At 38.2% G+C, this 24,060-nt stretch overlaps 3 protein-coding genes across 12 annotated transcripts; 1 reads left to right on the top strand and 2 right to left on the bottom strand.

Annotated features, from left to right (window-relative positions):
• Window positions 1-5,179: 5,179 nt before the first annotated feature.
• On the top strand, window positions 5,180-14,010 carry Ntf-2 (nuclear transport factor-2). 8 transcript variants are annotated; one of them, XR_011719982.1, is made up of 5 exons: window positions 5,180-5,882; window positions 5,991-6,062; window positions 7,227-7,325; window positions 7,804-7,968; window positions 8,765-9,605. XR_011719982.1 is itself a non-coding variant. In XM_071718223.1 (5 exons), the coding sequence occupies exons 1-4, from the start codon at window positions 5,775-5,777 to the stop codon at window positions 7,915-7,917; spliced, it is 393 nt and encodes a 130-aa protein (XP_071574324.1). In that variant the 5' UTR covers window positions 5,182-5,774; the 3' UTR covers window positions 7,918-7,924; window positions 8,765-9,605. The 8 variants fall into 8 exon arrangements, 3 of the variants coding, with proteins under 3 accessions (XP_071574324.1, XP_071574326.1, XP_071574323.1); XM_071718223.1 differs by having other exon boundaries at window positions 5,182-5,882; window positions 7,804-7,924; XM_071718225.1 differs by having other exon boundaries at window positions 5,183-5,882; window positions 7,804-7,917.
• On the bottom strand, window positions 9,592-13,778 carry Hpd (4-hydroxyphenylpyruvate dioxygenase). Its single transcript, XM_071718221.1, has 12 exons — window positions 13,665-13,778; window positions 13,452-13,478; window positions 13,235-13,297; window positions 12,327-12,431; window positions 12,003-12,128; window positions 11,703-11,792; window positions 11,519-11,619; window positions 11,108-11,185; window positions 10,558-10,792; window positions 10,168-10,290; window positions 9,965-10,081; window positions 9,592-9,829 (listed from the first exon to the last, which is right to left on the bottom strand). Exons 1-12 carry the CDS (start codon window positions 13,665-13,667, stop codon window positions 9,755-9,757), a joined length of 1,143 nt encoding a protein of 380 aa, XP_071574322.1. The 5' UTR covers window positions 13,668-13,778; the 3' UTR covers window positions 9,592-9,754.
• A 1,948-nt stretch (window positions 14,011-15,958) lies between the features above and the next one.
• On the bottom strand, window positions 15,959-23,573 carry Hps4 (Hermansky-Pudlak syndrome 4 protein). Of its 3 annotated transcripts, none has more exons than XM_071718220.1 (12): window positions 23,115-23,573; window positions 22,085-22,319; window positions 21,245-21,475; window positions 21,002-21,096; window positions 20,767-20,836; window positions 20,472-20,639; window positions 19,940-20,337; window positions 19,586-19,747; window positions 19,083-19,408; window positions 18,354-18,895; window positions 17,896-18,005; window positions 15,959-17,551 (listed from the first exon to the last, which is right to left on the bottom strand). In XM_071718220.1, the coding sequence occupies exons 1-12, from the start codon at window positions 23,120-23,122 to the stop codon at window positions 17,377-17,379; spliced, it is 2,520 nt and encodes an 839-aa protein (XP_071574321.1). In that variant the 5' UTR covers window positions 23,123-23,573; the 3' UTR covers window positions 15,959-17,376. The 3 variants fall into 3 exon arrangements, with proteins under 3 accessions (XP_071574321.1, XP_071574319.1, XP_071574320.1); XM_071718218.1 differs by having other exon boundaries at window positions 17,896-18,122; window positions 23,115-23,571; XM_071718219.1 differs by lacking the exon at window positions 23,115-23,573 and adding an exon at window positions 22,563-22,953 and having other exon boundaries at window positions 17,896-18,122.
• Window positions 23,574-24,060: the final 487 nt, after the last annotated feature.

Raw genomic sequence — 24,060 nt, 5'->3', positions numbered from 1 at the left:
CACATACATATATGTTTTCATTGAATTGCCATTTTTTCTATTTCATATTAACTGTAATTAGAATTATACATCATTATTTATTTATTATAAACATATGTTGCAATCTCTGGTCTGGAATCCGCGTTGTCGCCGTCGATCCATGCTCTCAGCACGAGTCGTTCGGAAGAAACAAAAGAAGAAAGGATAAAGACTTGTTTTCTTGGTAGCATAAATATAATTGCTCAAAGAAATAAATAATGTACACGTGCAGTGTATTTACGTGACTCGACTCGATAAGACATAAGAGAGAACTATACTATATCGTTACAGTAAGCGCGCGCGTTGCGGTGAACGAACCGCCATCTCTACAGAACTTCTCGAACCAAATTACCATCGTCCTAACACTCCCACTTAATTAGTTCGAGATATTTAGCTTGTTCTTTAAAACATTAAATATCCCTTTTGCTAAGCTTTTTGTCAAAAGATCTGCTAACTGCTCCTTTGACGATACGTAGTCGCGGCCGGTGGTGCGAAGCTACCATCCGTGGGATTATGCCTGAACGCCTCTAAGGCCGTATCCTCTCTAGTCAAAGGTGGCAATGATATCTCTAGGAGTCTCGTGAGTCGAAAGGCTCAAAACAATGTGACACACTACTAGGCGGCCGGTCCTCGCGGGCCGGTCGTCGCACGAGCCCGGTTTGCCGTACGGCGCCTCTGCCCGTCGTCGGGATCTCACCGCTTACGACGGCACGGCGTCTAACGGTCGAACATGAGTTTCGCGAGTTCGATGTCGAGACTCGGAATCGTCTGTAGACGACTTAGGTATGAGTTTGATGCGACCATCCTGGACTTCCTCCTTCACAAAGTTCCATTTGTTGTGGATATGCTTGGTCCGGCGATAAAATTCCGTCGAACGGATGAACTGGATTGCCCCTTGGTTGTCCACCAGCACCAGGAGTTGCACTCCTGACTATTCAGCGATTCGATTAATCGCCGTAGCCATTTCACTGTACTGCTGCCGCTGTAGCAATGTATTCGCTCTCCAGTGCACTCTTGCTTCCTTGATGCCCATAAAATAGGTCCTCCGCACATCACCATGATGTAACCGCTCGTCGACTTGCGATCGTCCTGATCGCCTGCCCAATCAGCGTCTGAATATACCTTGAAGTTGGAGATTTCCTCGGTTAATCCGCTGTAGACGAGTCCTTGTCTGACTGTTCCTTTTAGATAGCGAACAAATATGCTTCGCTCCTTCCCAGTGTTGCTTTCCTGGATTTACTTTGAATCAGCTCAGCAGATTTACCGCGTAAGCGATATCCGGACGCGTCAGATTAACCGGAAACTGCAGTGAACCTGTAGTAGTTCGTTATACGGTTTCGACGCCATCTCCAATTCCTCTTCCTTTAGTTTTGGACACATGTCGCTGGAATACTTGATTGTTGGATTTAATGGGACACTGACAATCTTCGCATCCGTCAGCATGAACTTGTCCACTAATTTTTCGATGTAACTGGCTTGGTGGATCTTCACTGATCTCTTGTCCTCTTTCTATCTCTAGTCCAACGAAGTACCGCAGCTCGTTTACTTTGACTTCAAACTTGTCCTTTAGTTTTTGTAAGAACTGCTTTCTTTAATACTTTTAGAGAGGTGCTCAAGACTAACCCGTCATCTACGTAAAGTGCCAAGTAAATCCACTCGTCATCTTTCTTGCCTATGTAGATGCAATTGCCCGCCGGAGATTTTTCGAACTCGTAGCTGCTGAGAAAATCATCGAACGTTCAATCCAACAGTGCGGCGACTGCTTCAAGCCGTATAAGCTCTTCACCAGTTTCACGATCCTCTCGTCTTTCGGCCATGGACTTTCTGGTAGTTCGATCCAGATATTCTCTTTTAGTTTTCCGTGTAGAAACGCCATTTTTACATCGAATTGCTTTATTTCAAGATTATCTCGACCGCCGCCTTCGCCAATAGTGCACGTACGCTCTCGTAGCGCACAACCGGAGCGAACGTCTCCTCGTAATCGACACCTGCTCGCTGTGTAAAGCCTCTGGCTACCAGCCTGGCTTTGTAACGATCTTCTTCTCCTGGTGTCTGTTTCACCTTAAATACTCATTTGCAGGATATGAGTTTACGATCTGCCAATCTTCCCTCGATCTTCCATGTCATGTTCTTCTTGTGGGCTTCAATTTCTTCAGTGATGGCTTGCTCCCACTTGTCGGTGTCCGGTCCTTTAATAGCTTCGGCATAACTTGCCGGCTCAACCACTGATACAAGCGCGTGAGCTTGCACATTCCTCTCCGGTTGCTTTAGCGTGTTCCGATCTCGAAGCTTCACTGGATCTTCGCGTGTAACTCTTCTAGGTGTGGCCGAGGACTGCTTTGCCGCTGTTTTGTCTTGTCCAGCAGCTTCTTCCGCCTCGCCTGCCTCGCTAGAGTTTTCCGTGAGCTCGTCTTCGCTTTCATCCACTTCTGCGACCGGTGTTACCTTTGAAAAACGGAATTTACCTTCCTTGTGACTAAATGTTACCGTTGCCGCGACTCCCACTTTCCGTAATGGGATCATAGATACGATAGTTATTGCTGCCTTGATATCCAACGAAGATTCGTTTCTCAGCCCTTTTATCCCATTTTCGACGCTTGATCTTCGGAATATTCTCATAACAATCCGAACCGAATACTTCCAGCTTCGACAAGTCGGGCTTCTTGTTGAATCAAAACTCGAAAGGTGTCTGATTTCCGCTTTTGGATGTGCAAATCATGTTTCTGAGATACGCTGCCGTTTGTACCGCTTCGCCCCAAAGTATCCTTGGCAATCCACATCCATGTAGCATTGACCTAGCTGTCTCTGTCAACGTACGGATCTCGCGTTCGGCTTTGCCGTTTTGCTCGGTTATAAAGAGACTCTACTCGTGATTGGTTCCGCCATGGTGTTGCACGTCCAATGAAAATAACATGAAGAATAGAGATAAGGAGGCCGAACTATGCATTCGGACATGCGACGAAAACCGAGGCTCGGTAATAGTACCTATAGGTACCTATAGATGGCATTGCAATTGCAAAGTACCCGATGGCTTGAGGAGGAGGAGAGAGATTACAGGCTAATGGGGAGTTAGAATCGTGCACATACTAGCTGTATACAAAATAACTTCGGTGACATTTCTCGTACTTTTTTGTATTTCTCATAAAGGCTGATTTATAGAGGCCGTAACCGTTGATTTAAGCGGTAATCTTTAAGAAATTGACCAATCACAGTCGAATGTGAGAAGAACAATCGACTGTGATTGGTCAATTTCTTAAAAATTACGGCTTAAATCAACGGTTACGGCCTCTATAAATCAGCCTTAATACTGAATGTGACATGAAAGTGCGAGGACCAAAAATTTGAAACTATATGGAAAATTTTTAACAGAACAAAGAGGTCTTTGATATACAAATAAAGTGAAAAAAGCCAGTTTGAGGTTAGTATTGGCATATTTTCATTATACGTTATTATATTTATTGAAACTTTGGAATAGTATATCAACTGCTACATTCTGTTCTCTATTATGTTACATTTACGCACAAATTTTATTTTAAACTTATTCAAGTTATGGTAAATGTTTTTTTTTTTCAGTAATTAAATGGAGAAGTACAGCTGTTCCGGAAAGGATTTTCATCTCCGACGAGTTTGGAAGACTCCTAAATGACAATGATCTCGATATATGATTCGTTAGTATTGCTAATGATACAGTTTTTGAGTGTAAGGTTGCGCGAGGAATTGAGAACGTTTTTCCTTTCCGTCGACGGAAAAATGAGTTGTATGAGAAATTAAAATAAAATTTAATTGATTGAATTGCCCATATTTAAGAATCTCCGAATGAAAATTGTACATAATATATCTGAATTGTAAATAATAACGCCATAATTGTAAATGTTATAATTGTATAGATAACATGTTCTATAGTCTCTACCATTCATTGTACATACATTTTATTATTTAATTATTCGACAATCCACCGATTATTTATACTCAACAATTAAGAATCATGGATAATGATTGTAGATACTCAGACGATTCCATTGTTAAAAAATTTACTTTCATTGACTTATATAATAATATAAAAGCCATAGAAAAACCATGTAACTGATGGGCAGACATTAGATATGATAATTGCGTTTCGTTCGTGGAAATGTTAGAGAATCGCCAGGAATCTATAATAATAATTAAGTTAATACCCTGGATAACATTTGATAGAATTAAAGCACTCGAAGATATATCAGGGACAATACATTTGTTAGAAGGATTAAAATTGTGATAAGAACTATGAGGATTTAAATAAACATCCGTTATTAAATTTTTTTCTTTCATATAATTTGTTATCAATAAATGTTTGGGATGAATTTTCATATTCTCGGAACTAAAAACAATAAAAATACTAATGTATAGATAAACTGCATTGCACTGTATTATTGCATTTCAAACTCATCACATCTTGTTAAATGTTCAATATAAAAAGTCATTAATGTAAACAGTCTTCAAAGTTTAGCGTTTTTTGGCTGCACGACCGATAACGTCTTCCCATTTCTTTCGAAGAGGAAGACTCTAATAAAAATTAGGATGATGTTCTATAGTGATCTTTCTCCCCAAAGAACTCGACACAAATATATTTCAATATTAGAATAAATACCTTGTTTGGGAATTTGAACAAACTTTTGTTAGGTATATTAAGCAATGTATTTTTTTTCCTTTCACAAGCATGCCCTAATTTGCAATCAGGATATGCACACACTTTTGTCATTTTTCTATGCACTAATAAAAACTCACAATTTGTCGAAAAGCAACATCAATGGAGAAACCACAAATATTTTCTTGAAAACCAAAACAGAACTAACACACGGACAAAAGTCCGTGTAGGTGTGAGTCCCGAGAGACGAAAGCGCAACCTTGCGGGAGCATTACCAAACTACTATCTGGCTCGGCATTCAGTCGCACATTTTGACGATTTCTCCATGCTAGTTCGGCCTCCTTATCTCTATTCTTCATGGGTACAATTATATCGCTATTAATAATGTCTGCCACATGAGCAAATCATAGAAGAAATTTTGCTCGCCAGCTCCCTAACTAACAGTTGTCACGTGACCTTCTTCATCATTTCTATTTCGCTGCGCGTGCAGTCACGGAGCATGCGCATGTGGCCGCGGGGCATGTTCAGTGTTGCTACAGGTCGGTATGACAGGAATCATAACCTGATTCCTGTCAACTTTAACGTTTAATATCTCGCGTCGCGGGGCAGAGCGACGCTTTTTTCTGCCAGATTCTTTCGTTTCGTGCAAAAACGCGTCGATTGAGCATAATTTCATCGATATTTGAGGTGAGGCTCCTAAACTGTATAATTACCAACGCGCACACAGCTGATCGTTTGCACCGTTTGCACTTTCCACGACTTGAAGCGAGACGAGTGCGCGTTTTGCACGGCGCGCAGAGTGCAAATAGCGCGCGAGAGTGTCGAGGAGTGCAGTTGCCGCCGAACGTTCGAGAAGCTCCCTGCGGTCCTCGATCCACTCGATCTCGATGTATCGCGAGAGAAGTCCGCGCGATCGCTCGTTTCCTACTCGTATATACGGCACGAGGGATGTCGCACGGCGCTTCGCGCTCGTAGGAAACCGTAGGGCTCGAGGTCGAGACGGAACGTGCGTGGAGCACCCGGAGGCAAGAAGGAGGCGGTGGAGGAGTCGCGTGCTAATCGGCGTGTCTGACTTTCACCGTATCGCCATTTCGCCGGTCGCAACTGTCGGTCGGGGCCGTTGCACAGCAGCATGGCGATGAACGTGCCGTATGAGGCGATCGGCAAGGGCTTCGTCCAACAATATTACGCGATGTTCGACGATCCGGCGCAGAGGCCGAACCTCATAAACATGTACAATGTAAGGCGATCCCTCGACCAGTTCACGGGACCAGTCCCGTCCCGCAATTCTCCCTCGCGCGATTTCCCCGCCCGGCCTCGCGACCGACTGACATAACCTTTTTTGCAGGCGGAGACGTCCTTCATGACGTTCGAGGGCTTGCAGATACAAGGCGCTATCAAAATCATGGAAAAGTTAACTGTGAGTAAAGTTTCCTTCCGCCGATCTGAAATCAGTCTGCGGTTGCAGTACCTCACATCTACATATTTGTATCCAAATCCGTCGCGAATCCAAATGCGAGAGGTATCTTTTTTCTTTCGGGCTTTCCAAAAAGTGCCCTTGCAACTAGTCTATTCTTCTTGCTAGTGGATCATTGATCATCTGAGTCGTAGCATTAGTAGGATCCAAGAGGAATTTATATGTTCGAAGAAATGGTCTCTTCATAGAAGATGATAATCTTCATAGCTTTCTTCGTAGGAGATTGTGTAGAAGATTATTAGTGTTTAACCTTTAGAGGCCGGGGGTGGTCGAAATATCGACCACCCAAAGAACACAAGCTATTCGATGTTTTCAGGCAAAATTTGTGTGTTGAATAAGGGAAAAATAATAAAAAAAAAAAAAAAAAAAACTCTTCAAGTCCTTTTCCCGGCCTCTAAAGGTTAACCCTCTGTCTGTATATGTTTTTTTTGCACCCTCGGAGTGTATACCTAGGTCTGTTACGTTTGACGCTATTTTTCTTAAAGTATTTTTAAAAAATCTGAAGTTTTACAAAATATCTGTCTACATTGTAGTTGACGATTTTATAGTCATTTTGATAAATATCGTTTATTTAATATTTTCTGTCAGACTTACAAGTTTTACAGATACAATGATATCATTTTGGCTCAGACGCCATAGATCCACGTATACAGAAAGAGGGTTAATATGCTTTTAATATGACCTTTATATTTTTATTTTTTCGGAGTAGTTTAAACTCGGAGAGTTTATTACTAGAGAGAATCTCTAGAAACTTATTCGACATCTCTAACTGGTCTATTTGTAAACAGAAAGGTTATATTCTGACTTAAAAGTATCATGAAGTTTAAGAATTCTAAAATTAAAGTAGATGAAATCAAAGATGGAGCCAGACAGAGACGATAGAATCTAGATATAAGATATATGTATATATAATATTTGTATGCAAGATATTTGTTGTACGTTAGATTTTGTATTTACATTTTATCAAATATGTTTGGCTTGTACTTGTTTAATCTTTCTATTTTAATTTTTTAATCTTATTTTACTATTATTATTGTGAATTTGATTTTAAAAAATTGGTATATGAAAAGTAATACGCTATTATATTAATTTTATTTTCTTTTCCAGAGCCTATCCTTTCAAAAAATAAATCGGATAATAACAGCGATCGATTCGCAACCGATGTTTGATGGCGGAGTTCTCATTAATGTATTAGGAAGGTTGCAGGTAAGGAAAGCACAGTTAGTAACAAAGAAATATTCATTAAAAAGCGTTTAATGCGACAAAATGCAATTAATTATCTAATGAAGGCAATGTTAAGTTATATTGTGATAAAAAGCAATAAAATTATTTTAAAAAGTACTAAAATTTTATATTTTAAAGCATATGGAGATTTGTTAAGATTTGTTTTATACTAAACCAATCAGTTCAGTAATTTAATTTTCAATTTTTAACGATTCTGTAAGCTTGATTTTTGCATACGTATTTGTACAAGAATAAGTTAATACTAGATATAGTGTATCTATTAGAATTATAGACTTTCTTGAATAAGACGGATTTTAACATGTGGGAAATATAGACGGAAATAGAATAGAACCTATAGGTAGGAATTATAGACGGGAAATAAGTTCTCTGTAGTAAACGGTTTTCATCGATACCTGAAATTAAAAAGAAAACTATTCAACGATTATTGATGATCGTGCAGACTGACGAAGATCAACCTCACGCGTACATCCAGACATTTATCCTGAAGCCAATCGGTACCAGTTTTTACGTGCAGCACGACATCTTCAGACTTGCGTTACACGACACGGTTTAGGTATCAGGTACCGCAAAATCTCCTTCGTTGCTCTGCGTACCGTGTTAACAGGCAAGCCTTGTCCGATGTTTTGCATCATGTATTCGCTGCGTATCGCTTTCGTTTTTTTATCTTGATTTAGCACAAAATTTCTGGAGCAATATAACTCAATAACATATCTCCACATCCCTATAGGCTGTGCGGCCTATAGGCTAAAAATCCCTATAGGCTAAAAATCTGTTATGTTTAAGATTAATTGTGATAACTTAAAATTTTTTAATTTTATTAACATTTTCTGCGATTCCTTTAATTCGCAGCTTGATATTTTTTTCTCAATACGTTTGCTATTTATTTTTATTTTTAATTAATATTTCTCTTTGCAATTTTATTTTTTCATTAATCTTGCTTTAAAAAAAAACGTATATTTTATTTAATCTAAAATGATTACGTTATAAAATAATGCGAGGCAATTATATTAACGTTATTTATACATTTCATGTTATATGGAGTAGAGATATCCATGAAATGTATCTAATTCGGAGATCTCAGACGCAAGCCATGAGCCACAAGTAGCCGACTCCTGTGAGATACAAATGTACGAGTCTGGGATCACTGATTTAATTCGACGCGTTACGAGTAGATAGTTTGATACAAGATTAAATTGCTGAACAAATTGGAACAATGATTAAATCATAATGTGGAGTAACATTTAAAGACTTATTTCTGTATTTTTAACATTAAAAATTGTGTGAATCATATAATACTTCAATAATTAATGTAACTAACATTAACATCAATATTATTTTATTATTAAGTGCTACTTAACATATATTGTTATGTGTAATATATAGCTTGCGTTTAATTACAGGCAGACGAGGATCCCCCACACGCCTTCTCGCAATGTTTTGTGCTGAAGCCAATGGGTAATTCATACTACTGTCAGCACGATATCTTTCGCCTTAACATTCATGATAGCGCATGAACGAGGAAGATAGTGCTGATTTTCGCGATGAGCGTGTGAGCAGACAGGTTGTCGAGCGACCGGATGCCCTGGAGATCGCGATTAATAAGTGAGCCACCTAATCTCATCAATAACCCTCTCGTCACGACCACATCCTACCTATCCCTATCCCTGTTCTTTCTATAGATAATATTACATTTTATATGAAGAATATCTCTCCGCTTATATCTTGGCCACGATAAAAAAAAATGAATCGAGAAACATCTGATATCACAGTTTTAAGTAATTTCGTCGCTTTTCTCCGTACAATATATATATATATATATATATGCATACACACAGATATATATGTATATATGTTGTTCGAAATTTACATTTCTTAGTTACATACGTACTAGTACAACGTGCACACATAGATATCTCATTGATCGAGAGAGTTTAATTTTTGACGGCAGGTAATATCTTTGCATTACTACGCTTTGAAATGTATTGTAACATATTTTACATTTAAAATGCTGTGTATTTTTGTAATACGAAAAAAAATGTTGGCCATTAAATACAAGAATACGGAATTAATCGGACAAGTTGATTATCTATTCCACAGACGGAAACGTAAAAACCTTGACATTTTCTTCGGTCGCGACAAAACATACAGCTCTATTACAATGTGAACGAATTATTAACAATAGTAATATGTATCAGGATAGATGGTGCTGAATAAATCTCGGGGCAGATTTTATATGTATAATATACTTTTTAATGTGATATCTCATTATATAAGTAGAACAATACACAATTAAGTACAAAGATACTCATGCTTCACTCTTTTATAGGATTACTTTAACTGCCGGCTAACGGTTTCAATTTTTCAAATATATCAGCGGCAATGTTGATATTCTACAGATTTCCACGTTTTGCTTGCTCCAATTCGATCGCTTCGAACAACGCCTGGAAATTGCCGGCGCCGAAACCCTAAAGAAGAAATGACAAATTAAATTTACGATTATTTAAATACTAGTTGATATTTCTCGAGTTTTTAAGTGTTAGTAAATTTTGTAAAGATCGTAGATGTAAAATTAGATGCTACAACCTTTTTTCAATACTTACGTTATGGTTGCGCCTCTGTATGACTTCTATGAACAGCGTCGGCCGGTCTTGCATATTTTTCGTGAATATTTGTAGAAGATATCCGTTTTCGTCGTAGTCTATTAATATCTTTAATTTCTGCAAAGCGATAACGCAATCGAATTAACAGTAAACGCGTTGCAACTTGTACCAGAGTTGTTCTAATTCACTATCAATAAAGGTACCTGTAGTATATCCAAGTCCTCCACGATTTTCGTGCCACTGGCTTCCAGGCGGTTTCTGAGCATGTCGTAATAACTATCGGGCACGTCCAGAAACTCCATCCCTCTGGCACGCAGATTCGTTATCTGCAAAAATGGAGCGTGAGAATGGATGTGCGGAGGAACTTATTGCGAGCGCGCGACATTTCCTAGAAAATATCTTAATTTAATAAATTAAAAACATCGAAACTATATGTCAATTATTATTAATTATTAAAAATCAGAATAAAAATGTTAAGAGACCATTTTGTGACCAAAAAGCTAGTTTTTTTTTAAAAGCTGCTACTATACTGCATAGTCATGTCTTGTAGGACACGTTACGCACAAATGCAATTAGAACACTCAATTACTTACTGCTGCAATAATGTCACTGGTATTGAGGGCAATATGTTGCACGCCGGCGCCACCGTAGTATTCGACGAATTCCTGGATTTGGGAGCGTTTCTTCCCTGACGCGGGCTCGTTGATCGGCATCTTCACAGTCTCCTCCCAGTTCGTCATCACGATGGATCGTAGCGCGGAATATTCCGTGTGCAGCTGCGTATCGTCCACTGACCAGAATCTATGAAACTGTAAACATTCCTCGTACCTAAGAGGGAAAGAAAAGAGAGAAATCTTTATTTAATTTAATATTCTATTTTTCAGCATAAGAATATTTTACCTACGGCAAAAATTTTGAATGTTTATTTGTGATTCGATGAGAGTGTAGCGTGAACTTTATTACGCATTTTATTCTATATACTATTTTAATATATTAATGTACTCAATTACTGTATCACTAATGAATTGTAACAAATGCTGCTTTTAACTATTATTTAAAATCGAGAGGAAAATGCACTGAATTATATATGACTTCTCATTAGCATAAACATGTTTACGTTCACACGTAAATAAATCTACATACCATTTCGCAACGGGTTCCATCTGCTTGTCGGATTGATTACCCACCACATGGTCCACGAAATTCAAATGTATTTCTGGTCTATGATAAGAGAAATATATCGATATAGTTTAAGTTTCAAGTTAGTCTCCTATCGAGGTAGTCGAGTATTCTTTACATTTCTTTTGTACTCTATATATGAGAGATTAAAATTGTAGGATATTTTATAGGATATCTTGGAATTTAAAATAAAAATTATCCTTTACTTTTCTAATGAGTAAAGGATATCTTTTGTTCGTCAAGGAAGAACATTAAGACATTATTATTAAATTATTGAGATATTATTAAAATATTCCAGTTTTTTTTTTTAAAGCGAGATGATTCTAGCTTTTGCTAGTTGCTACTATATGAGGAATCGCGCTTTTGCATACGCACAATTGTTTGAGAAGAGTATCCTCCGATGCCCTCGCGAAGCCCGGCAGGAAGAAACCCTTGTACCTCATCCTATCGACAAGCGTATGGAGCGTATCGCCATACTGAAAGTGACGTTGAATTAATTGACATCTAGAATATGACGATATCGAAGATCGTGTAGAGAAGTATCATTTTTTATACTTACGGTTTTCAGAGTGGCCATCCTCACAGTGCCATATTCGTCGCTTTCCTCCCATATGTCGCGCACTATTTCGGCGCCCCTTTTCTTGGCAATCTTTTGGCATGCATTGTTTAAAATATCAGTAAAGACAATTTGAAAATTACTTTACTATTATTTTCCGATAGGAAAAAAATTTTAACACCATTTTTAATTATGTCTATTTCAATCCCGGAAAGGTTATTTTATCTTGCAACGTGGAAATTCTACTGATAAAGGAACTTGTATTTTTTTAGGCGAAGAAAAAGCATTTTCCTTATTTCTTACTTTCACAATGGTGTCGATATCTTCAACGTTGAACGCAACATCTCGCACGCCGTCTCCATGTTGAGAAAGATGATCCGACATTTCTTCATTATCAGACTCGTACGGGGATTCGAACACGAACACTATCTATGATTACGATCCTGATGATTAGGAAACTCTATGCGTTTCGGAAGATCATATGCAAGATTTCGAAAAGAACGCTACTCTTTAAATAAGCTATTGAATAAGGTAAATCTATTTTGAAGATTTTTTCTATAACGTTACATTTTGATTTATTTTACTGTGTGTGCTTACACATTCGTGCGTGCGTTTAAAGTTACTCACTTTGTTCTGTTTCACTACATGCGCGGCTATTCGTCTGGAGCCAGTTTCCAAACCGCGATATCCAAACGGCTGGAACCCCATCCTGCATCGATAGAAACTGGCAGCCTACGAGCAATTGTGTTTTACCTTCACGTATAATCTATCTCAAAATCTCGGATACTCGCAAATCTCATACTCGCGTAAAGATACACGGTCTGTTTGCTGCGCACATACGTGTCTTGATGCATTTTTAGATTTTATTATTTTTTTCTTATATTCTATTTTCTTTATACGAGGCGTTTCTTAGTACGTAGGAAACATTATAAACACGAATTTAGGGCAGAAAACCAACAAGTTTATGTACATAGTATCTTGATAAAACTGATAAAACTCAAAGGCGGCTATAGATAAAGAACAGAATTATATTGAATACTACTCTCTAAATCTCATAGAATGGTTTCGCCACTAATATATTAGAGTGATTGCGATAGTCACTCCAAAAGAGAGGGTCGTCAAATTAGAGGGTACTCATAAGGTAGGAGTGAATTTTTCACTCAAATTTTTAGAGTGACTACTCTATCGGAGTGATACGATCTCATTCTAAAGCTATAGAGTAAATCACGATTCACTAAAGATCGACTGATAAATGACTTTAACAGAGTGAAATTTTCCACTCTAAATTGTAGTGACAATTCACTCCTATAGACACTGATCTTTTGTACTCGAAAAGAGTGCCCTTTTACTTTTTCTTAGAGTGGCGAATTACTCGAAGTGCACAGACTCAATTTTCATTTTTTATTACACTTGCATTTTACTCGTTTTGAGTGATATTTCACTCTTCGACTTTTAGAGAATATACATTTATGATTTCTGTTTATTCCTACGATATTCCTCACATATTAAAAAACATTCAGTATATGAGAATTTACCTGTTTCGCATTTCCGACCCAGAATTTTATGTGATCGAAACTGAGGAATTTTCCGCCAACGGGCTAAAAAATATCAATATTGCACGTCACATTTCTAGTAGTAATTCTCTCTATAATTATAATTACTATGTATAAATTCTAAATAGTAGTAGTATAATTCCAGGCGAGAAAACAACTTATTTTTCTCCCCAACACTTTGACAAGGAGTGATGTCTACCTGGGGTCCTTTATCGGTGTAGCTCGTCTGGAAGCAAACGCGAAGAATTTATTATTTTGATGTTGGACAAGTAAAAGATCTCAGAAAAATTTCTCTTTGCGAATTATAAGTGTTGGACAATTGCACATTAGATAAGCAATCGTACTGTTCAATCAATAATCAAGTTAAATTATAAAAATGACTCTGTTACCAGATGACAGTTCTCCAACTTACCATGATGGCTTTCAAAATCAAGGAAAGCGGTAAAAAGTATCTTCTATGACGATACCGAGCGCTCGATTATTGTGGAGCGCACATCGAGTTCCGCTTTAAATATCGAGCCCACCGACGATCCACGGGCCTGCCGTGTCACGCTATTGGTCTACGACGGAGGCTTGTTTACGCCACGTTCTCCATGGTCGGCGGTCCATAAATCAGACCGGTGACCGAAGGCAGGTTTTTTCTTCATAGAATCCTGCTGGCTTGATTGCCGAATGCCAAGTCCATGTTGACAGTACGCAACAGCGTCACTCTTAATAAAATTGTAAACTATAAGATAATTAAAAATAACTTTTTATTATTTAGCAATTTATTCTTGCAACGTACAGCATCATTTTTCGTTGTAGTGCAGTGTTTTTATATTTAAAATAATTGTCGTAGTTAAAATATACTGAAGACCCATTTTGTTATAATTTAATAGCAAGAAAGCAAAGATTTATTTCAATTCGGCAGCTGTTAAACAGCTTGTTTTCGTCTTTGATTAGGCACAATTCAATTCGATATATATGGGTTATTTATTAATTATCCAAAAGGGAAGTATTTTCGGTATATTTTAAAAATCTATTCTATCGATTACATGTGCTATTTAATTGAAAAACATTTTTATTTTAATGCACGTTGCAAGAATTTTTATGATATATTTTCTCGCTTCTGACATCACCAATCCAAGATGGCTGCAATGAACAGGAGTCTTAATTAAATGCGTCATTAAAGCTGGGATACATTCAACGACACACATTCGAGGTGGGCTCGCCTTACTAATTAGCATAAGACATAAGGAAACATTTCTCCGATTAATCCTAGAGCACGTAGGTATCCCGTGCTACATATGTGACAGCACATAAACAAGGTCTTTGAAGATTCCCAGTATTACATCATAAGTTTTTATTTCCATTAGAGTTATTATTTTCTATAGGTAATTTTCTGGTAATTCCAATTATTATACAAAGCGATAAGATATTTAATTAAAACATTTTTATTTTAATGCACATTGCAAGAATTTTTATATGTGATATATTTTCTCGCTTCTGACATCATTAATTCAAGATGGCTGCAGTGAGTGAGCTTAATTAAATGCGTCATTACAGCTGGGATACACTCAACGACACGCATTCGAGGTGGGCTCGCCTTCTTAATTAGCATAAGGCATAAGAAAACACATTTCTCCGATTAATCGTAGAGCACGTATGCCATGCCACGTGTGTGACAACATATAAGCAAGGTCTCTGAAGGTGGCAATCCTATTGCATCATAAAAGATTTTACTTCCATTACAGTTATTTTCCATAATTCCGGTAATTTTCTGATAACTCCGATTATTACACAAAGCGAGAAGATTATTTTAAAAATATGTGCGTTTATCTTTTGCAAAATATTTGCGATTTTTCAAATTGCAGTAAAGAAACGTGGAGAGGTTTGAGAAATATAAATGCTATTCTATGGTAAAGTCGAATAAATAGAAACGATTAAAAAAAGCTTTACTTCCTAAAAAAAGTATTTATATAAAAATCGCAATATATATAGGGCGCATAATACATTATTCATTTTTGTTGTTCACCAAATAAACAAGAATAAATGATGCATTATGCGCATCATGCGTGAAACGGAATGCACTCATAAAGAGCGATTGATGGTACGATAAAATGCCCTTTTTCGATTTTTCTATATATCTCTCTCATTCGCTGCGATGAAATCGAATAACGTCGGATATTTTATTTGTCACCTTCGGCATATTAAAAGTTTTTCGCGTAAACATCTCACTTTCCGCAGCACGTAGCAAACATATTTATGTCGCCTGGTGTTAGAATGCAGAATTTTCTGCGTACACACCCTCTAATGCATTTATGCATTTATACGTAATATTAGATTGGAGCATGCTTTTTTGTTGTTTACGTTAAACGCTTCGATAATGCAGTAGCTATAGCTATTAGCTATGTGATAAATACAGTGCCTGCCTCTGTTATTATTAATTTAAACTTCATCCATTTATCAGAAGCATAGTAGCATTCAATCGATTGTCACTTCGCGATATATAATTATTTAAATTTAATTTCAAGAATTATATAATTATAAATTATAATAATAAATAATTATATATTATATAATAATTATTTAAATTAATTTTCAAGAATTATATAATTACACATTATATTATACAATAATTATAATTTATATATTTAATTAAATAATTTTAATTAATATTATTATACAAAAAATCATAGGACGCATCGAAAAACAAGATCAAGAAAGTATTTAAAGAATGATAAATTGCTTTATTAGATCTCAAACAAAACACATGGACTATCGGATACAGAGAAAGTCGTTCGAAAATTCAGACAATGACATAACATGATTCAACTCTGCTCGCCAAAAATCTCGTCGGTGCAATATATTAGCATAAATTAATCGCAATATAAATATTTGGAAATATTACATATCGTTGTAATGAAAAACTTGTCTCGCGGAAGATTCCTGCGTGAGATCATCGACATTTTTATGTAAATCTTGCGAGACAAAAACGGATTCAACACCGATGACGGGTAACGTTGCGCATAAAATGTCGCATAAAATATTTTTGTACATTAAAATTGACAATGTCGAGCAGGTGATTTTTGCAATATTATTATCGTCTCTATTTTTCCCCTACAAAAGCAATTCGGACGACTAGAAATACTGGATGTAGCGCGTTCGCGGAATACTGATTTCCGTCTTTCTTTTTCGGAGAATATATACCCTTAACTATCCTCTAATAAAACTGAGTGTCTAATTCGCGCTGATTAAAATGCAAATAAGTTACTAACGGCTTGTTATGTACATGTACAATAAATCGACTCTATACAGGATGTCCGAGAATCAATGAAGATACAGTGTACCTCACATTTGGAGAGTCAACTATTTTTTTCAGATATTAATATTCTACATAGTAACTCTCTATAACTCTTAAATAATAGACAGAGCAAGTATTTTTATAGTAATTATATAGACGGCGAATTGTAATTAATCAAATAAAAATCTTATTGACGTAAAACTCGCTTAAAAAATTAAATACAATGTTACATTACTTATCTTCTCTTTCGAAGCCGGATTCCTAAAAGACTTCTCATTTCTAATGGCCTATAAATCAGAATCTACTGAGATATGTCTCATGATATACTGATAGATCAAAATTCTAAAAACTGTCTCCAAGTTTTAAGAACAATAATGCTATCTACTTTCCGTCGATTCTAAGACATCTTATATACAATAACATAAATAATACAAATAACATTTGCTATGATATCAATTTGCACTATCGATGAAACGGTAAAGTATACAAACTGGTTGGTCGACGAACCGTTATCGTAAAAAATGTTTCGACCGGTATTACACGATAAGAATGCATGGGTACACCACAGTGGTATATAAAAGCTCTTTTTGATCGCAGCCAATTCTCCTGGAATTACGCTCGGTATGTTGGAAAATCACAGATTACAAAAATACGCCGTAGAAAAGTCGTATATCTTCCGTTGTTAAAATTATCCCGTCAAAATAACGTACGATTCTCCTCTCTTGTACTGGATATGATGATCTCTCTTGCCGAGAGCAAACAAGCGAAATTGTGAACGTATGCATTATCCTCCTCTTTTTTCTGACAAAAAAAAAAGAAAAAGTAACGCGCAGTTCTGGATTTACAGTAACACGATCCCGTGATCTCTTTCCAATCGACGCTTTGCTTTGAGAGCCACGATCCCCATCAGATCCGCTGGGGTAGGAAGCGCCGCAAAAGTACTCGGTGCCACCGCTTGCTGGTAGAAAACTTCTACTCCTCCGCTCTGGTTACCGTAAACTACCGTGTCTTCTGTTCTGCTCAATCAAAATATTCTTTTATGTCAGGATCTTTCGGCAAATTCTATTCCTGTCGTAAACGTCTCAACATATTCGCTCGCCATAATCAACATAATGTTATAAGAATTTCTTAATTTCCGGCAAATTTATATTGCAACTTGTAATTTAACAAAATAAAGCGTTACACAAAGAAATCGTAATTAACATGATTTTATAATCATCTATTAGAAGATGTTTGTCTTACGAGGACAAAACTAAAACTGATTCGCGAAAGAAAAGTTTTAAGTAATATAAATTAGATATAAAATATAAAACAGTGAAACTTCTTTTAGTTTATAAAGAATTAAGAGTTTCGTAATTACCTGACGATAATGTCTGTCAAACTTCTGGCTTGCGTAAATCTGTCGTGAAGGCAGGATACGATGTCCAGCTCGGTAACGCCCCAAAGTCCGGAACGCTGCACTGTGTCCCACTGCGGATCCACATTCAGAATACTGTACAACTCTTTATTTTCCGTGGATGGCATTGGTTCTAGACACTGCTGCAATCGCGATTCGAGCTTACCCAACGTACTCACACAGGTATGCCACTATACGAAACAAATCATTTATTATGACTGTTATCCGCGTCTTTACAGAAATAACATTTGAGAATATTTCGGACAATTATTCCATAATCTATTAATTATTGTATCAATTTTTCTCTTAAAAATTGGCATTATTATATTATTATTTAAAAATAATCCTTCGTAATTTTCATCGTAATTTTTTAAACATTTAAATCTAATAAATTCCACAACATATGAAATTTTCACACCTACCAGAGCATGTATCAAATCCGGATTGTTCGCGGTGCCGTTTTCCATCAGCAACACCAGCACCATATTCTGATAGCCGCAGAGAAAGAGCTCGGTCTTCACGAGGCAAGCGGCGGGCTCATCCTTGTTGACCCAGTCTTCCTCCAGCTCATCCTCACCATCGCTCGCTTCCTTCTCGACGGACTCCAGTTTTTGCCGGATCAGCTGATTCGTCGTTGTCGTCGTCGCGGTGACTGTCGCACCACCGGAAAATCCGGACAAATCGCGGAATTCGCTCGGCGTGGTCTCGCGACTACAGAAGCCGCTGGTTCGTTCGTCAGCCAGCAGACTCAGCTTCGACATCAGCGGCGTCAACTGTAAACCGTCCAGCTTCCGTCTCTGCGGAAACTCAAACGAGCTTCCAGCACCACCGCACTCCGACGTCGATTTCCGCCGATCGTCGCCGTTGGACACTTCAGCGACGACGTTGAGCGGCTTCAGCGGCAGACTCATCGATCTCTTGTACGTCTCTTGCTTGCTCTTGTCATACCCAGGTTTGGCGCATTCTGAAGGTTTATATTTAAAACAAATGTTTGAAACATGTTTCGAACACTAGAACATTCACGACACTACTATTGTTGTTACTATTTTTACTGCTATTACTCCTCTCTTTAGCAACGTTGGAAATGCACTCTTCTTTTTATGTTAAAAAAAATATTTTTTTTAGATTTTTAGCTCATTTAAATAATGTACCTTCGCGAGCATCCTTCGTGATTGAGTTCCGGCTGCTGTTTATCGGTAATTTCGCGCTCGTCAGGTCGCTTGGCAGGCTTTTCGATTGCAGATTGTCGTCATCGCTACGACGCTCGTGAACGCCGTCGTTATCGCGCAGCTCCTCGCAGTGCGAGGCGATGTATTGCTCATACAAAGATTGCGAAACTGGTAAACCATCATATCGGAAGACGGGATAACAGGGATCGACGATAGTGCGCGAGTGCCGCATGTTACTTCTGGTGAGTTTCCGCCGGGGTGAATTCGGATCGCGGTCGTCCGGCGAGACTTCATTTAATTTGCATAGTCTGTTAATAGAATATAAATATTAAAATAAAATAGTTTTATAGAACATTCGTTTTATAGAAATTAAGTTCGTCTGCATTATACAATGTGTTTGATACCATTATTTTTTAAAACGCAATTACCGACTCAATAATCATATGTATTCAGTAATCGGGTAGCTATAGCATTAATTCAATTACATTTTGTCTAGTTCCAGTTGACGAGCCCTGGGAATACCGTTCAAACGTGGCTTAATTGATGACGTCAAGTCCGGTAGGCTCATGCTCTTCCTGTCGGGATCTTTCCTTTTTATCAGTTTCTTCTTCGAAGTAGCGTTTCTCAGCTTGTTCAGGCGTTTGCATCTATTATATGTAATCAAAATTCGATTATTTTGTAAGATGGACAATTATATGTCACCAAGCTTACTTCGGGATGATAAAGTTTCGAAAACGGTCCATCTCCGATTTCAATGAAACTTTGTAAAAGTAACTTCGAAGTGCATAATCTTAAGTTTCACAGAATTTCTAAAAATTAATTTAAAAATAAACATGTACCTGAGCGCTTCTTTAACGACGTCGGGAATGTCGTCGTCATCACTTTTCGACGAGCTTCTAAGTCCCTCGTTTTCACCACCGCTCTCAGACGAGCAGATGAGCATGGCGTTCCCATGTAACACCCGGTCCACGTCCTTCAACGGTGTCGCGCAGACACTGGGCGTGAGCGGATTGGCAGTGACACCACCCTTGGGACGTTCTGGCTTGATTTCTTGCTTGCGTCTGATCGGTGACTCGTGTTTGACCGCAAGCGGCACGGACGACACATATTGAGCCGGCGCCGGCGGGTAATTCGTCGAGTCCAGTTCACCTTCCTCGGGAACCGTGAAAATCTTCGATGTATCCCGCTTCATGCCGGACGTAATGGGTGGTTCCTTGACGCCGGTCTTAGATACGGTCTGAAAGTTCATCGAATTGAACGCAAGGCGATCTACAAGTGGTCGGTTATTATAATTTTTATTGAAAAGTCAGGATATCTAATTAGATTTATATATTTATATATTTATATTGTGTCATCGCGTCCTACACCTACCTTCCTCTGTAATATTTTCTTGGTCGCGGTATCTAGACACGAATTGTAGTACCGCTCGTTATTCGCTTCTTGCATCAATTTTGCGAATTGCTTCCGCTCTATGTACACTTGTAACAATTGAACACCGATCGGCAAGTGAAATTCCGTGGGTATCCTTTCCGCAGGAGCCTTCAAATTCAATGAATTATGAATTTCTTATCAACAGAAGCGATCGATTTCGCTAAAAGCCAGTACGCGTCATTCTATTCGATCAGCTACATTTACATTTAATTTTCAAGTCTAATCAAAGAAATACCTTTATTCTATAAGGATCCGTTATGACTATTTGTTTCGTTAGATCTGCTCCCAGCTGCGTTGAGACTATCCTGAAAGAAAGAAGATTGATAAAGATCAGGTGATTTAAAAAGGCCAAAGTAACTAACAGCAATTAATAACATCAGAATATATAGTTAGTGTTAATGTTTGAAAAAATATTAGAACGCGATATTGAAGCAACAATATGATTTTACTTATGGATGTCTGTTTCGTACTTGTTATTGTAAAATAACGCTCCGCCCAAAATGCCATTTATCTCTTGACAATGCTGTAACACTTGCATTCCTTCCAGGAATATGTTGCTGGCACTCTACATTAAAAGAAACACACTTTTATTGCAAGAGAGAAAATATATAAAATCGTATAAATTTATAATTGTTTTGATATTCGTATCTATATTCGGCATTTTTTCTATCTCGCAGCATTTTGCTTTTGTACTTAGTATTATCCGCACTAACCTTTGGAAGCTTAATAACAGGAATGTTGGAAAATAGATTGGCACTATGTTGAAGAATTGGCAGATAGGTCTCAAACATCTGATACAATTTCTCGGTGAATCTATTGCGATCGTTATTGAGGGATTCCAGTATCTGGACGAGGTCGCAGTGAAAGAATTTCAACAACGATTCCAGAGTGTCGGCGCGTCTCTCGAGTATCCAGTCGTGTATGTTTCTATCAGTCCCCACTGCCTAACAAAATTAAGCAACGTAATTTACGATTAAACTTACGATTAATCTCCTAAATGGCTATTGAGTTGTGAAGCACAACGAACATACATATTAGCTCTTTGTAAATATTGCGACGATTGAATGGTGTCACCAGATAACGTCTCTATCAATATCGAACAATACAAAACGCAATAATATATGTAAAGAAAACATCATGCGACGTGTGTACTCCATATTCTTTAGAGGAGTTTTGAGAAAAGCCAGGCTACTTTGAAGCTTAATACTGATATTGATATTCTTGTTTTTGATATTAATATTACTTAGTAGCTATTATTATTATTTACTTAAAAGCTAATATTACTATTTAGTGATTGACATCTATTTAGAGTACATAACTATATTATAACCAGTCAATTACAATAATGTTATATTATAGATTATCTGTTTGTATATACAGCTCTCAAGTTACATCTTATCTAAAATCGTATCACACCCACTCACACTGGTCCAGTGGAAAAACTCTAGGCACCAGTCGTTGTGAGTGGCTGTGATCAATCGCAAACGTGGTCAATCGGACCCCTACCGTATCACACTATAGCAATTGAATGTTCCGCAGTGAAATGCACTTACCAATACATATTGCCCGAACTTTTTTAACACAAACTTTCCGCCTTGCAACGTGATAGAGCGTGGCGCTGAAAACGACGTTGTCAGGAAGTGATGCACTCCCATTAACTGTCCCGCCAGAGCCAGTCTCTGCGTAAGAGATACCCAAGCCGGATGAAAGTACATAACTGCTTCGGCAGGGTCATCCTCCTCTTTACAACACTTTGCAGTGTCGTAAACGAATACTATCATCATCTCTCTGAAAACGAAGGTTTTGTTCTGAATTCTAGGACAAACTTATCTTATTGTAGTTTTAAGTTTTAATCGAATATAAGCCTAGGTTTGCATACCAAAACAATTATAATTATAAAGCTAAGCTTATTTGTAGGATATATTGAAACAAAACAGCAAGCTTGTAGACGTAATAAACCATATTACGTAACTTTCGTGAGGAGCCTAAATTTACTTTTTGTTTCCAGTTACAAGATTACACACAGCTTACCCAGATCTGATCTGTTTAAATATATTGACAATAATTGCGAAGGTATCTTAAAGTATTTCATTGTAGAAAATTGCACCGGGCAATGCAGAGAACACGTTCCGCGGAGTGTTTCAGTTTTGGTGCATGACTGAATCATTCCCGAGCGAATAATCGACCGATTAGGCGGTCCCAGTAACCGATACGGCATCGAAACGAGATAAGATAAAATTACAAGTCGCATATGTCAATTGTAGCTCGTCAGTACTCCGCAGAGCAGAGCGGCAGCCCAAAGCAACCTTGGACTGCCTTGGAGAGGCACACGCTCTAACGGGAGATCGCGCGTCGAGACAATTTTGTGGGATTTGAAATTTGAACGCTTAAAAGAAACTCCGCCTTCTCTTTCACGAGGCTCGAGGAACCTGCAGAACGTCGTCGTTGCGCAGTTGCGTGCGGTCACAAGGACAGGGAAATAGTAAACAGAGCATCACGTCGTCGCGTGCTCGCAATCGCGAGTGTGCATGCCCGCGTGCGTATTCTAATTAGATAAGGCGGCACGATTACGCGCGAGCATACTTCGCCATGGTGATGGTTGATTAATCGTCGTCAATCGTCGTCCCGGTGCAGCGGGCGATCTGTCAACCGGTCTCCTCGCTGTCGAGGCCCGCTCTCGTTCTCCCTGACGTACGCTCGTTCTGTCAACGGGAAACGACGTTTCCACACTCCTCGGCACCGTTGCTCCTGCTGCTAATGCGATCCCGGGCGCTCGGCCGCAGTCCGGTGAAAACGAGACCCCGTAGACCCCGTGGTGTCTGGCCGCGTCGTCGACCGGCGAGAAACGTCGCGTGCCATCGCGTCCTCTTCCTCAACCGTCGATCGTGGACGATCGCACCGCGTGAAGCCGCTCCTCCCGCGCCGCCATACCGATATTGATCTCCCTTAGTAGTTTGTGTGCGTGCACAAATATAGCGGTAGCTCCGTGTCCGCGCAACCCTTTTCTCACGTTTTTTCTCCCTCATATGCAGTGTATGTACATACACGAGGCATGCATAAATTTTATACTGAAAAAAAAGAAAAGAGACTATAATTTCATTAAACGTTACCTACCTACACGCGCACGTGTGTGTTTCAAAATAATAATAATAAAAAATTATACCTAATCTTGGCGAAAAAATGAGATTCTATATATTGTTTTACCAATATTTACCTGCAATAATTGTAGTCATCAACATATTGTCATTACAAAAGTATCTTCTGTGGGGTGATCTTATGGTTTCTCATAATCCCAGGCAGCCAAGTTATCTGCTACAAATTTTGTCGGCAGAAAGACTATTGGATATTTTATATATATATTTGGTAATTGGTTCTGATACAGAGTCTGCTAACATAATCAGCAGATCGGCGGCAGAAATCGAGCAGAGGCTGCAGGAACCGTCCAGGTTCTGCGCGGTTCCTGCCGCCAATCTACTCAGGCTCTACGCTCTACATGTGTGGTTTCTGCTGCCAATCTGCTGTTTGATTA

The sequence above is a fragment of the Temnothorax nylanderi genome, unplaced genomic scaffold, assembly GCF_030848795.1.
Source record: "Temnothorax nylanderi isolate EJ_2023f unplaced genomic scaffold, tnyl_v1.0 TNYL_tig0239_pilon, whole genome shotgun sequence".
Lineage (NCBI taxonomy): Eukaryota > Metazoa > Arthropoda > Insecta > Hymenoptera > Formicidae > Temnothorax > Temnothorax nylanderi.
Note: the sequence above shows the minus strand (reverse complement) of the source record. Positions and strands in the feature narration are given on the sequence as shown.

Coding starts and splice junctions, on each gene's coding strand:
- Ntf-2 (XM_071718223.1), top strand. CDS start 5,775: ATGGCGATGAACGTGCCGTATGAGGCGATCGGCAAGGGCTTCGTCCAA. Junction 5,883..5,990: donor ACCTCATAAACATGTACAAT/GTAAGGCGATCC, acceptor CCTTTTTTGCAG/GCGGAGACGTCCTTCATGAC. Junction 7,326..7,803: donor ATGTATTAGGAAGGTTGCAG/GTAAGGAAAGCA, acceptor ATGATCGTGCAG/ACTGACGAAGATCAACCTCA.
- Hps4 (XM_071718218.1), bottom strand. Junction 20,640..20,766: donor CGGATCCTTATAGAATAAAG/GTATTTCTTTGA, acceptor TTGAATTTGAAG/GCTCCTGCGGAAAGGATACC. Junction 19,409..19,585: donor CAACTGGAACTAGACAAAAT/GTAATTGAATTA, acceptor TTCTATTAACAG/ACTATGCAAATTAAATGAAG.
- Hpd (XM_071718221.1), bottom strand. Junction 12,129..12,326: donor ATGTAGTGAAACAGAACAAA/GTGAGTAACTTT, acceptor TCGTAATCATAG/ATAGTGTTCGTGTTCGAATC. Junction 10,291..10,557: donor CCAGTGACATTATTGCAGCA/GTAAGTAATTGA, acceptor CCATTTTTGCAG/ATAACGAATCTGCGTGCCAG.